The 13,811-nt window shown below is 36.4% G+C and overlaps 2 protein-coding genes and 1 pseudogene across 3 annotated transcripts; 2 read left to right on the forward strand and 1 right to left on the reverse strand.

Annotated features, from left to right (window-relative positions):
* The first annotated feature begins 1,435 nt into the window (after window positions 1-1,435).
* Window positions 1,436-3,587, forward strand: LOC114363457 (uncharacterized). 2 transcript variants are annotated; one of them, XM_028319180.1, is made up of 2 exons: window positions 1,436-3,175; window positions 3,290-3,587. In XM_028319180.1, exons 1-2 carry the CDS (start codon window positions 3,083-3,085, stop codon window positions 3,413-3,415), a joined length of 219 nt encoding a protein of 72 aa, XP_028174981.1. In that variant the 5' UTR covers window positions 1,436-3,082; the 3' UTR covers window positions 3,416-3,587. The 2 variants fall into 2 exon arrangements, with proteins under 2 accessions (XP_028174981.1, XP_028174980.1); XM_028319179.1 differs by having other exon boundaries at window positions 1,436-2,485.
* Window positions 3,588-3,745: 158 nt separating this feature from the next.
* On the forward strand, window positions 3,746-7,561 carry LOC114363456 (putative nuclease HARBI1; annotated as a pseudogene).
* Window positions 7,562-8,278: 717 nt separating this feature from the next.
* Window positions 8,279-12,407, reverse strand: LOC114363458 (uncharacterized). The gene is made up of 3 exons (XM_028319181.1): window positions 12,095-12,407; window positions 11,539-11,720; window positions 8,279-10,884 (listed from the first exon to the last, which is right to left on the reverse strand). The coding sequence occupies exons 1-3, from the start codon at window positions 12,261-12,263 to the stop codon at window positions 10,525-10,527; spliced, it is 711 nt and encodes a 236-aa protein (XP_028174982.1). The 5' UTR covers window positions 12,264-12,407; the 3' UTR covers window positions 8,279-10,524.
* Window positions 12,408-13,811: the final 1,404 nt, after the last annotated feature.

Raw genomic sequence — 13,811 nt, forward strand, 5'->3', positions numbered from 1 at the left:
ATTCAGTATGAAGGAGAGCAGACCCAAAAGATCAAGAATGTAATTACTCAAGTGAAATCAATAATGAACTCAGTGAGGATGCGTCCCCGCTAATTAGAGTACACCCAGAGGCAATCCATCTTCAATTCAAGGAAAAGTACAAATCGTGTAAGGACCCTCGGAAGGCAGTGGAAGCAATAATGATCAATCTGACACGGGGGATCAATTAAGAGTCTTCCCCTCCAACAGACCTCCGAAAAACCCACTCAACTGACCAAATTATAAATTATCAAAGAGGCAATCACCCCACCGCAGCATAAAAATCTCTTCGAAGAGATAAATGATGCAGCCTCCTCCTTTACTGACTGACTGAGTTTAATATTTTGTTTCTTTTCATTTGTAGCTACTGGATTGTGAATTGTGAGCTGTAGAAAACAAGCAGATCCCTGGTTCTCATAATAATGTTACTGCTGTTGGAGATAGGACCAGACCCCACGCTAAAGTTGCGTGACCATCCAAGAGCTGTGAGTATTTTTATAAACTCCTATCAGCGACCCATCGAAGTATAACCATTAAAATTTCTAAGCAAAGAGTTTGTCGTGTGCCCCGGCCCTCAAAGTGTCTTGTAAGCTTCAACGAAATTAATGTTAACTTTTCTATACTCAGATTACCGATCTCAAGATGTCCCATGGAAGGGACAAAGCGCCGAGTGCTATTAAAGAAGCAGGGGTGTGCAGGAGCCGGGCTGGACTCTTCAATGGGTCAGCCTGGTTCTATGAAGTGCCATGATACACTTTTGTAATGATACGGGTCTATTTAGGGGTATTTATAAATATGTAAATAAAAATTATTAATAACTTCTTGGTATCATTGACGTAGAATAAGCTGACGCCACATAACGTCCAGTACAGTCTGTGGTACATAAGCGTACGGTCCATAACTTCGAAATGGAGCATCGCAGGGAGGTGATGAATACATTTTTATACTCAGGGGAAAAAGGTATATAATGCAATGTTTTCCAAGCTTCAGCCGTAAAGTCCAAATTATTTGACTATAAGAATGATCGGATGGTTCAAAAGTACGCACTGTGGCGCCCGTATCGCCTTAGCAGTTTTCATAGCATTGATCTACTTGTATCAATCTCGGCTGTTCATGTTCACATGCAGGCAGTGAAAACTTATTTTATCTCACGTAACATGTGCCGGGTTCGTTACTCCAGCTACACAGTTTTGTGGAAATGCAAGTTGATCTGCACGTGCGATAAGATGATAGCGGAAAACAAGTGTGAACGGCTCTTACGAACACACCTGTCACTTTCGGTTGAAGAGTGATACAGAATGATGTTCGTAGCGTGAACGGCACGTTAGACGACGAACTTAAAACTCTATGACATGCATAGCGAGACGCGACTACGGTTAATATGGCTGGACCACACGGCGTACAAACCATACTGGACCTTTACACGTCAAGAGACGTCTGCACGACAGTTTCGACGCTAAATGTAAAAAAAAAGCTGTATGAGTTTAGTGTCGCAACGTTCCTGTATTTTATCATTGGCTTTTATCTTAGTCTCGAAGTGCACGCCGTTCGCACGTGAATAACAATGCAAATCCAAGGTGATAAACATCTGCATAATATAAAACATATTGTGGACATCTAACAATAATGGCCATGTGTGATAACACGTAGCAGCGATATCATAAATATTCATTTAAATTTAAACGTAAGATGTTAGCTGATGTCAGTAGCTGCTCTGAACGTCTGCCGTGTAGGACGCGCTCAGTCCGTAACGCTGTTTTAACAAAAGTCTTGTATCGTCGCAATGCATTCTCGGAAACGGAAAACATCACGGGCGCGGGAGCTGAGGGCAAAACATATTGTATGTAAACATATGTTCACGATAATAGATGTTTGCTTTGTACTGCACAGTCAAAGTCATCGCTCGCATATACAGAGGACACGTTATGTAATCGAAGTGCAGTATTAACAACAGTTATCGCGGCTACTATCAGTATTTCACTTCGCGGTCAAACTTTTTGGAACATACCTACAAGTCTGTCTACCTAGTTGATGCAATAGTACGAATTAAAGTCATGTTATCGACTACGATAGTTTATCGAAGTATCACACGTTGCATACAATTAAATGTATGACTTGTGGCCTTATAACCAGATATACGGAACATAGGAAGTTTCGTGTAAATAAATTGACGGATTGATAAGTCTCGTGCCTATAAATTGGGAAACTGATAGCCTAGATCGACTCTCATCGTATGAACTTCTGAGACTGCAGAACGTAATCAACCGTCTCGCTGTTGGCTAGTGTTTTCCGCGTCATACGAAAAGTATATTTCCTCTTAATCTCAATGAATTCGAAAGGAAAAAAGTCGACGTCAAAACGCCGCCGCGTCTCTGAAAATACGGCTGCACCATCACCACCGCTCTGTCTTCTCCTTGGAGATGATTCTCTACATGGCCAACTTCATGTGCTTCCAAGACTACAAACGGTTTGTTCAATCCTTTTATCCCGATAACGTCATGAATGATCTCATTCGGAAAAAGTTGTGGGAGCCATCCACTTACCGGACCGAAGCCAAGTTCATCAACGGAAAGCCAATGGTGATCGAGTACAACTTCGACCCCTCAAGACCAAAAGAACATCAGATACTGATGAACGTCAAATCTTTGTCACCTATTTTTGGTGGAATCGTAACTGAAACAATGAAGGAATTCACAGGGGTTCCTGAGCTAACGGATTTCATCGATGTGCACGTCCATTTGAATCAGTGCTCAAGACGTCAATTCGCTAGCTGCCCGTGTCACTTGGTTAACCCGAAAAGCCAAGATTTTGAAGCCTTCAGAAATTGTCCAACGGAGGCGTGCAAGTATGGACACGACCATCATTACTGTTCACATCACGTCGCAAGCTGGTTGAACATTCTCGAGGAAGCTGTTGCGACGACGAGACCACCATTGTGTCAAAGAGAACCTCGCCCGGTGCTCCACGCGTACGGCGGATGACACTGTGTACCTTCCTGTGGTCACAATAGAAAGTTACGGTTCCATACTTTTTTTATTCGCAGCTACCGGTTTAAACAGTCAACATGAAAGGTCTACTGGTTTTACTAGCATCGTTCCTTCTGGCACAGGCGAGGCCAGAATCCATGGCGGAGTCCCCTCACGCTGAGTACAGAACTGTGAGTATATCTTATCATCGTTACAATTCTAAGCCAAGAGTTTAACGTGTGCCCCAACCCTCCGAACGTCTTGTAAGTTTCAACGAAATTAATGTTATTTTTTTCTATTCACAGATCACCGATCCGACCAGGTCGCGCAGAAGCGCAGAGACTGTGGGAGAACACGTTGTGAACAAAGCAGGCATGATAGGGACCCGAATCGGATTCTTCAGCGGCCCGGACACCTACTGGCCAGCCTAATGTCTTCTGTCGTTCAGCCTAATGTTCATTATTGCAGTGCCAGATTTTTATTACTTTTTTAAATAAAAAGTGGCAGACTTTGCTCTATATCAAATAGTCAAAACTGCAACGACATTGTTATCAAAAATGTAGATTTTTCAGACTGTAGTCAGGAATACTACAAATTATTAAAATTGCATCAAAATCTTGTTGCTGCAAGAAATAAAATCAATAAATTTCATGTTTTGAGAAAATGATGTTTTTTTCATTCAACATTGTGAATATTGTTAGAAGAATAACGTTCTTTAGTGAATGCAGAGAAACTGCGTAAAATATACATTTCAAATGGATATGAGTATAAGAAAAATAAAAATAAACGAACAGTTTCTTGTTGAACGTTTTGATATTGCTGCTTGGAGACATCGTTTTACAACCGTGGACAATCTCGAACCTAAAGAAAAACACGTAGGGGAGAGTTATCGAACTACAATAAGCACCCGACTTGGAAAATAAAATTCACCGCGGCAGCAGCGGCATATTTAAGTCCACACTAGCCTTAGTTTTTCTCTGTACTATTTTATTTATATCATTCTAAATAATAAAATTAACTTCTAACCCAAAAAACGTTTCGATCGCTAAAGCCTATCCACGCCTCAAGTTTATCGTCGTTGTCGGACCCGGAAGAAGTTGTTTTAACTGGACGTAGAATACCAGACAGAGTAAACATATTTGATGAACACGATGGTGAAAATTTCCGCGTCAGATATCGTGTTTCTAAAGCTTTTGGATTTTGGAACCATTAACACAACGAAATTAAGCCATAGATGGCATAACCCAATTATTAATTTGTTTGAGGTTCTTTGCCACTGGATCTTTTCAGCGGGTACTATAGGTGATTTAACCAGGGTGTCCACTGCAAATGTTCGAAAAAATTCCCTGACTTTTCCCTGACTTTCCCTGACAATTTTCTCAAAATTCCCTGACCAACTATGTATACAACGTGTCCCAAAATTCAAGGATAAGCCGACGCCACAGGATAGACATAGTCATGATTACTTTAGGAAAAATAAGGAAAAAAATCTATCTCAATTATTTTTTAACTTACACAATAAATTATGAAATTCAACGAAAATTGACACCCCTTATGATATTTTACATTACCACGACCACAATTTTTCAATTATTCCTGGTTTTCTGTTTATATCGGCAACGTAAGTAGTGCTGCTGTTCACCCCAACTCTTAAAACCCCCAGAATCCTTGCAGTTTTTACACAAAAGTTAATCAAAATATTTTATTTCCTTAAAATTTTGAACGATTTTTACTTTCACTCCACTTTGACTCATCGTTTTGTAAAAAAAAGTATGAACACTACTGCGGCAAGTTTTTTTAAAGTTGACGCAACTATCCAAGATTCCAAAATGGTACTCTAAGAAACCTAGTCGCAAAAAAGATATGCGTACCATTTTTACAAGCACTTCGCTTGTTAGTTAGTATGGGATAAATCTTACAACTGAATTTAAAACCAGTTCTCCTTAATCAATTGAGCTGAAATTTGGTATACTTGTGTAAGTACGATGACAATGCAATATTATGGTACCATTGAGCTGGATGGAGTCAGAGTCAGAGAGACATTGAGATAGGAACTCTTAACGAAACGGCGGAATTGCATCTAGTTTGGGTTCGTTGGACTTGTCTTTTCGAGCACTTTAGTGCTAGATGATGTCCAGGGTCCTAATGATGAAGTCAAGAGGTGGCAGGAGCTGGCCATAGGAAGTCCTAAACGAAACGGCGGAAGCCATCCTTAGGCCATGAGATTGAGAAACAACTAAAAAGTTTAAAATAAAGTTGTAATAAAAAAAAACTTTTTTAAAAACAAGCTTGACTTCGTTTGAAAATTATAATTGACTTCATCATCAGGACCCTGGACATTATCTAGCACTAAAGTGCTCTAAAAGACAAATCCAACGAACCCAAACTAAATGCAATACCGCCGTTTCGTTTAGAAGTTCCTGTGGCCACCTCCAGTTTCAGCTCAATGGTACCATAATATTGCATTTTCATCGTACTTACATAAGTATACCAAATTTTAGCTCAATCGGTTGAGGAGAACTGGTTTTAAATTCAGTTGCAAGATTTATCCCATACTAACTAACAAGCGAAGTGCTTGTAAAAATGGTACGCATAATATCTTTTTTGCGACTAGACTTCTTAGAGTATTATACCATTTTGGAATCTTGGATAGTTGCGTCAACTTTATAAAAAACTTGCCGCAGTAGTGTTCATACTTTTTTTTTACAAAACGATGAGTAAAAGTGGAGTGAAAGTAAAAATCCTTCAACATTTTAAGGATATAAAATATTTTGATTAACTTTTGTGTAAAAACTGCAATAATTCTGGGGGTTTTAAGAGTTGGGGTGGACAGCAACGCTACTTAAGTTGCCGATACAAACAAAAAAACAGAAATATTTGAAAAATGGTGGTCGTGGTAATGTAAAATATCATAAGGGGTGTCAATATTCGAAGAATTTCGTAATTTATTATGTAACTTAAAAAATAATTGAGATAGATTTTTTTCCTTATTTTTCCTAAAGTAGTCATGACTATGTCCATTCTGCGGCGCCGGCTTATCCTTGAATTTTGGGACACGTTGACTTTTCGGATAGATCCAGTTAATTCTGTAACCTATTACTGATATCGTTTAAAAGAGCTCGTGAAGCACTTTCAAGATCTGTAAGCAGTTTTTCGATATCTTGTGTAGTTTAGAAATAATCGAATGAGATCACTTATCGTTTCCACCCTGTATTAATAGCACTCACAGTGAACTGCTCACTAGTCTGCACTCAATAATCAAATCAATAAATAATTATAAAAAAATAAAATAAACATAAGTTATAAGTTGCACTTTCACATCGACAATAGAAAATATATCATTTTACTGAAACAAAAAAGTACAACTATTAAAACAAAAAGGAGTAATCTAGTTATGACAAAAAAAAAACATAACAGAGTGATCTATCACTCTTATCCTGAAAAAAAAAACTATATGAAAGTAATCTAATTATGAACAAAATTGTGTCATAATTTAGATCAATCCACTTCATTAGATAAAAAACTAAAAAGGAGTAATATAATTATGACTAAAAACAAAATCATAATGTAGATCACTCCAAACCTGAAAAAAAAAATGCTTCGATAGTCAAGATCAAAGGTCTTTCTAGAGCATAAATTAATTAAATCCCTCATTTTACAATCACTGGGAAATTACGGGAGACAAACAGTGTTTTGGTAGACAAAATCTCAATGTTTCCCTGACTTTCCAGGTGACCCCTCTATTTCACTGACTTTCCCTGACTGCTATGAGCTTCCCTGACTTTTCCCTGACTTTCCCTGACTTTCCAGAATGTGGACACCCTGTTAACCAATATTCACAAATCGACAGTATTCGATAGTATGTCGAATAAAACAGAGTGACGCGCAAGCTTGCAGATCTGAGCTCAGAATATATTAAAATGCCAGATAGGCAAGAGCTGAGAACAGTTGCAGAGAAATTCTATGAGATTATTGGATTTCCTCGGGTTGCAGGAGCCCTAGATTGCATCCATATCAAAATAGTTAGCCGAGGAGGGTCGTAAGCTGAATTGTATCGTTGTAGAAAAGGGTATTTTTCAATTAACGTTCAAGCTGTATGCGATGCTTCTCTAAAAATAAGAGATTGAATTATTCGATGGCTCGGATCTGTACACGATTCTACAATTATCAATAATTCCCATTTGTGTGCAGATTTTGAAAAGGGAAAATATAGCCCATACCATTTATTAGGAGATAGTGGCTACTTTAATAAGAATTATTTGCTGACCCCTTTTTTGAACCCTCAAAATGGCGCAGAGGAAGCTTATAATAAAAGCCACATTTCCACCAGAAACACCGCGGATAAATACTTTGGGGTACTTAAACGTCGCTGCCCATGCTTAGAAAAAGAAATTACTTTGAACAAAACTTCAACAGTTCTTCAGGTGATTGTGGCATGTGTGGTGTTACATTTGTATTGAGTTAAATGAAGTTGATCCTCCAAACGACATTGAAATTTCTAGATGAAAAACCAGGAAATAACAAATGGATCGACAAGATTCCAAGATTGTACAAATAATATCCCAGTCGTGCACTGCGAACGGACTATGAAAGTCATCAGGGAACAAGACGGACACAGTACCATATTATTTACATCAGCACAGCCAAAAACTGGAGATATAATTCAAAGCTTGGGAAAGCTATTGCAAGTGAGCAACGTATATGTAGTCAAATTACTCGTATATGTGGTCAGTGCATGTATGACCACATTACTACCGGCGATAATCGTGACACACTGAAGACGTTCTTAGTCGACAAGATAAACAGCTATTTAAATGCGCAGCCATATCCTTGGAATTCCGTCAAAACGACAAACTATCAGGAACCCCTATTATTTTAAATTGAATAATTGAATTAGAAGAACCCATACGTTCTGCGTGACAGATTTTGCTCTATATCAAATAGTCAAAACTGCAACGATATTGTTATCAAAAATATAGATTTTTCAGTCTGTAGTCAGGAAAACTACAAATGATTAAAAATGCATCAAAATCTTGTTGCTGCAAGAAATAAAATCAATGATTTTCATGTTGTGAGAAAATGACGTTTTTTTCATTCAACATTGTGAACATTGTTAGAAGAATAACGATCTGTAGTGAATGCACAGAAACTGCGTAAAATATAATTTCAAATGGATATGAGCATAAGAAAAATAAAAATAAACGAATAGTTCTTGTTGAACGTTTTGATATTGCTGCTTATGAACGAGAAATAGTTGTTAAACGAGCGGAAGGAAAACCACTCATTTATTTAGATGAAACGTATGTACGAGTATACAAAAATTATGAGCCAGAGGCAAAGTCCAATAAGTGCTTCCCCGTAACCAAGGCTTCTTGAACACAATGACGACTAACGGCGACAGGTTTTTTAAGCAGCTCAAGAATATTAATAATGGACCGTTTTGTGGTATTTGGGACATCAAGAACCACCAGCACGGTACTATAAACCGTCGATTTTATATAATTTTGATATTTTTACAATAAATTATCTTCGAAAGTGGAGCGCATCACTTCTAGATGCCCTCCTTAGCAGTGCAAGTAGACATCTTGGGGACATCTGACACGTGACTTTTTAGTTGACCGGTGAATGTGTAGGCAACTTATGTTTTACTAGAATTTTATTTTTAATTATGTTGCTTTTGTATTTTACTAGTATTGCGTTCCGAGAATTTCCGATGAATAAAAAACAATCCAACTGACCAACCCCAACCTTATGGTAGGTAAACACTAACCCCTTTACTTATAAAAAGTTACACAGTTGCTGAACACTGTTTTAAAATGACATTTCCATACTAAACGTCACTTTAAAACACTGTTCAACGAGCATGTGAGTTTTATTAGTAAAGGGGTACAAATACAACAACGTTATACCAAGAACCTGAGAACAATGCACTCTTTGAAATGTAATCGCACTTGGTCCACCAAACATGATAAACGCTTCATGGAAAACAAGTATAACAATGAACAAACGCCTGTTACCAGAATTATGTATTGTCCACCTTAACAAAGGACAACTGACCGGCTGAAGGGAATGTCAGTATAACTATTGTTTAACAATGTTGGCAATTGGCTCACCATAGTGGTAGCAGAGCCGAGTAAAGCCTGTATTCGAAGTATAGCAACACCGCGACATTATAACTTTCGCGAGTTTTAAAGCCTGTTAAATTTTTAACAGGTTTTATTAACTCGATAAGCGATTAGGTAAAAATTTGCCTGATGTTTCAACCGGGATGCACCGGCCGTGGTCAGCCTGTGACCACGGATCCCGTTTAAACCTGTTAAAATTAATTAAACCGCAACGTTATGTTTCAACTTCGGGCATAATTATGAAAATTAGTCTTAGTGTTTTTAAAAATCAAATACGCAGCTCGCCCATCATATTTTGTTTAGAAAAAAAAAGTTTTGAAGATTGGGTTTTCTTTCATATAAAGAATACCAATTTGTATGAAACACAAAAGCCGCAGGGAGAGTATTGGCACAACATTATGTAGGTACTCGAGTTTTTTCAATAGAAAAAATAGTTTTTTGTTGAATTACCGAAAATATCAAATGATTTGAAAAAGTCAAGTGAAGAACAGAAGTGCAACTTAATGCAAGAATTTTATAAATACTGATTTCATACAACCACATCAATTACAATATTTCCCAAATTCCAAACATCAGACAAACTGGTTTAGTGAAATCATGCGGTAAGCCATAAAATATAATGTTTTGTTGCATCAGACAGACAAGAATTCAAATCGTTCAAAAGCCTATGTATGGCTATAAACATTCAGAATTTTATTACTTCATTTTTATGGGACACGACGTTAAGTCGTTAAAACGTACTACAATATTCAGTCAGACTGTTTTCTAATGCAGAACGAGGTAAAGTTTGCAACCAGTAAGTGCAGAAATAAATGTTTTATGCAATTTTTTTTATTATCACTACCCAATGAGATACGAAATAAAGACCAAAGACAACACATTTAGAAACAACGAAGCCTTCTTCCTATACCAATATTTTAATTTAATCTTTGCTGCTAAACATATTTTTCAGCATTATTATTTTTGACAATCATATTTTTTTTGCAAATAAATACACAACAACAACAACAACAACAACTGAAAATTTGTTTCAATTTCCATTTATAAAATTACTTCAATGAGAAAACTAAAACCTGACCAACTCACATTTGAAGAACCACAAAATACAAGCCAACGATGACAGCAAGACTGACATAAATGTTTAAGGTGAGGAAATGAGATTCCCACAGTAATATTTCCAGTCTCATAAAACCTGTTTGCCATAAGCAACCAAGTGAAAGACGAGGGGACAACCAATAACAGGTTCCCCATATTTTTATGATGCTTGAGAGTTTATATGCCGACACATGCACACAACATGTACATGATTTTTGATGTCATTTGTATCAATTGTATTGATTGAATATCTCCTCCATAAGGGCATTTTGTATCATAGATACAAAGACAATTACACCAGACACACAGTTGATGTTTCTTTAGGTATTGCTTCTAATATTTTCCAGAAGCTTCATGATATCAGCCGCAGCGCACTCAGCATCTTTTTCTCTCATGGCATTAAGCTGTTCTGTTACATGTATGCCGAAGAATCGATATGTTTCACGATTTGGCTCTTTGTTGACTAAAGGCTCCATGGATTTCACAAGATTGTCTATAACTTTTGTGCATTTGCTTGTCTGTACTTTAGAACAGACTGCTTTTCTCCGGGGCCTGTCGGTTCGTTGGCCCCGTTGCCTTATTCTCAGTAAGCCATTATCGTCAAAATCAGACTGGGATTCTTGCTTGACTTCAACTTGCTGTTCGACTGTGTATGGTGCTAATTGTCCAGATTGATAACCCTGTAAAGAAAAAAAAATTATTACAGTATTTCAAGTCAAATACATTACAAAGATTTCAGAGTAAGTTTAGTTACAAAATGCTTTAGTATAATTATTAATTTTTTGATGATTTTTTTGCAGAGCTAAGCAGAGATAGAGAGAGAGAGAGCACATCCCAAATGAAATTAAAAATATAGATAAAATATCATCATATGAAAAACAATTAAAGAAGTTTCTCACTCTCAAAAGCTATTATTCCATCTCTGAATTTTTTAATGAAAATATTATGTAATAGTCTGTCTTTGTTTATGTAATAATAATAATAATGTAATTGTATAATTTTATAATATTTAATTTTATAATTTTAATGTTTATTTGATTTTATAATTTTAATGTTTATTTAATTTTATTTTAGTTTGACAAATAATTCTCTATTCTAATGTTATTTTTAAGTTTTTGCAACGCCTTCACTGGGCGTCACATGTTCAATATTATGTTCTTGTCAACCCTTACCCATGTGACATGCAATAAATAATTTGAATTTGAGATATTGTACAGGCAAGTCATCATACATACGACTTTTTTACACTTGCGTTAAGTTAGTAGTAATTTAAATATTATCATTTAAAATAGAAAATACTACAAATTCTGGAATTAATAAATTGTTACACGCACCTCATATTTGACATAGTCACTTCTTGCCACTTCTCGTAGAAACTGCAATGGTTTCCACAGCGGCCAGCAAGGGACGTACACCTGATCCAATGTCTGCGCTGTCTCCTTCGACCTCTCCACTCTCCGGAGGTTGTGATTGAACGTGCTGCGGATGTTCACCCAACGGTCTCTGACTGAGCGAGCTGAAATGTTAAAATAATTTTATAAAATATTGACTAAAAATTGGATCAACCAACTTAAATAACTCTAACACAAATTAAATGTCTCGGCTACCCACATGTGAGTTATGTGTGCCCAGAACTGAGTATTCACAACTAAATAAGATTAAAATGTCGAAGCATATCTCGACCGTTTTCATGTTTCGAAATAAAGTATGCGTACGTGACCTACGTGACAAAGACTAATGAAAATTATGAAATTGACACACGCGTAACACGAGAGCCGTTAAAGAGCTGCTATGTGTGATCTTATTCAGGTGCGATAAGGGCGAAATTAAAAATGCATATTTTGCAATACACAGTTACAGTCTGTCCTATGAACAAAGGAATGTGCTTACCAGTGAATCCACGCCCCAGCCGAGCCGCGAACTCTGCGAACGCCTTGTACTTCTGCTGAATATGGTGATTTGTATTGCCAACAGGCTTCCAAACGAATTCTCTTTCGCGAATGAAATCAACCAATTCGAGCTCCAACTTGCGAGTCCAATAGCAAGAGCTTGGTGGCATTTTCAGTTAATAAAGGTTGCAATCTTTTGTTCAAAACGCGGTACGATTTTGTGTGAAAATAGATCAAATAAAAGAATGAAAAGAAAACTAAATTTTTCAATCCGTCTGTGCCACAAGTTTATGCACACGCACAGTCGGTACGCTGCGCTTGAAATGAATGAATAAAATAAATGAACAGTGTTGCCAGTCGGGTCTAGTCAGAAATTACCAGAAATATAAAAAAAAGTAACCTTTTTGAATCAAAAGTAACCTTCATACGGGGGGGGGGGGGGTGGGGAGAACGATGATTAAGTGACCAGTCGTANCATTCGCTAAAACTTTTTAACAAATAATTAATCAAATTCAAGTTTAAATGCACTTTATGACATAATTTTTAAATTGTCACTATTAATATTTTTTACTGAATAACCTGTAAAGTTAATTCTACAATTTCTGAAAAATCACCTAAAAGTAACCTTTTCATTAGTGTAACCTAAAAGTAACCACAGCAGTTCAAAAGTAACCTAAAAGGTTACAAAAGTAACCTTCTGGCAACACTGTAAATGAAATGAATGAAAGAAAGAGCAGTGTTGCCAGTCCGGTCTTATCAGATATTACCAAAAATAAAATAAAAAAACCTATTTGAATAAAAAGTAACCTTTCATATTTTTTTTACTGGAAAAATATTAAAAGTTGATAGAATAGAATTTAGTTGCATTAACTTTCAGAAACATCGACGAGTATTTGAGCACTTGCTCGCATTACTTGATTTATTCATATTTATGTCACCGGAAAATAACAAGACTCGTAAGTTGNTTTATATGTTACAGTCAATCATAATCGGTAAAACAAAACCACTTTTGACTGCAAAATTCAATCAAAAGTTATTATTAGTGAAAATTAATTGGAAATCATCAAAATTTTTGAAGTGTCACGTTTCAATTGAACTAATTTGTAAATTGACACTAGTAAATATTTTTTATTCATTAACCTTTACGTAAAAATTAATTCTACAAATTCCAAAAAATCACCTAAAAGAAACCAATGCAGCTCAAAAATCAGCTAAAAGGTTACAAAAGTAACCTTCTGGCAAGACTGAAAGTAACAGTGTTGCCATCTTACAGAATTATTTTTTTGCTTCTAAATAAATCACCAGAATTCACTAGGTAATTTTTTGTCGAGTCAAAAATTATATTTTAACTGTGCGGCGGGGGCATCATAAATCTCATCATGCCATGAGTTAGTACTATCTATTAACAACCATCTTCTTGGAAACGGTAGCGAGGAGCCGGATGCCGGATCATCAGTTTTGTCGGATTTTTTTTGATTAAAAAAAGTACCTATTTAGAATTGCTTCCAATAATAGTAATTACATCAGCCGGGAGTTAACTGAAACAGTTTTTCTTCATTAACTTTAACTGATTTCTACTTCCAAAACATGTAATTTTTACTCGGCGGTGTATATTTTACTTTAACCAGGAATACCAGGATCCAAAACTCACTAGAAGTCATCAAATAATTTTTTAGTTTTTTTTTCAGAATATCCCTGTCCATCCCTAAAATTCATTA

The sequence above is a fragment of the Ostrinia furnacalis genome, unplaced genomic scaffold, assembly GCF_004193835.3.
Source record: "Ostrinia furnacalis isolate ACB-3 unplaced genomic scaffold, ASM419383v2 OfSCF7122, whole genome shotgun sequence".
In the NCBI taxonomy this organism is placed as follows: Eukaryota; Metazoa; Arthropoda; class Insecta; order Lepidoptera; family Crambidae; genus Ostrinia; species Ostrinia furnacalis.

Coding starts and splice junctions, on each gene's coding strand:
- LOC114363458 (XM_028319181.1), bottom strand. CDS start 12,263: ATGCCACCAAGCTCTTGCTATTGGACTCGCAAGTTGGAGCTCGAATTG. Junction 11,721..12,094: donor GCTGGGGCGTGGATTCACTG/GTAAGCACATTC, acceptor TTAACATTTCAG/CTCGCTCAGTCAGAGACCGT. Junction 10,885..11,538: donor GTGACTATGTCAAATATGAG/GTGCGTGTAACA, acceptor TTTTCTTTACAG/GGTTATCAATCTGGACAATT.
- LOC114363457 (XM_028319179.1), top strand. CDS start 2,345: ATGAATTCGAAAGGAAAAAAGTCGACGTCAAAACGCCGCCGCGTCTCT. Junction 2,486..3,289: donor TGCTTCCAAGACTACAAACG/GTTTGTTCAATC, acceptor TTCTATTCACAG/ATCACCGATCCGACCAGGTC.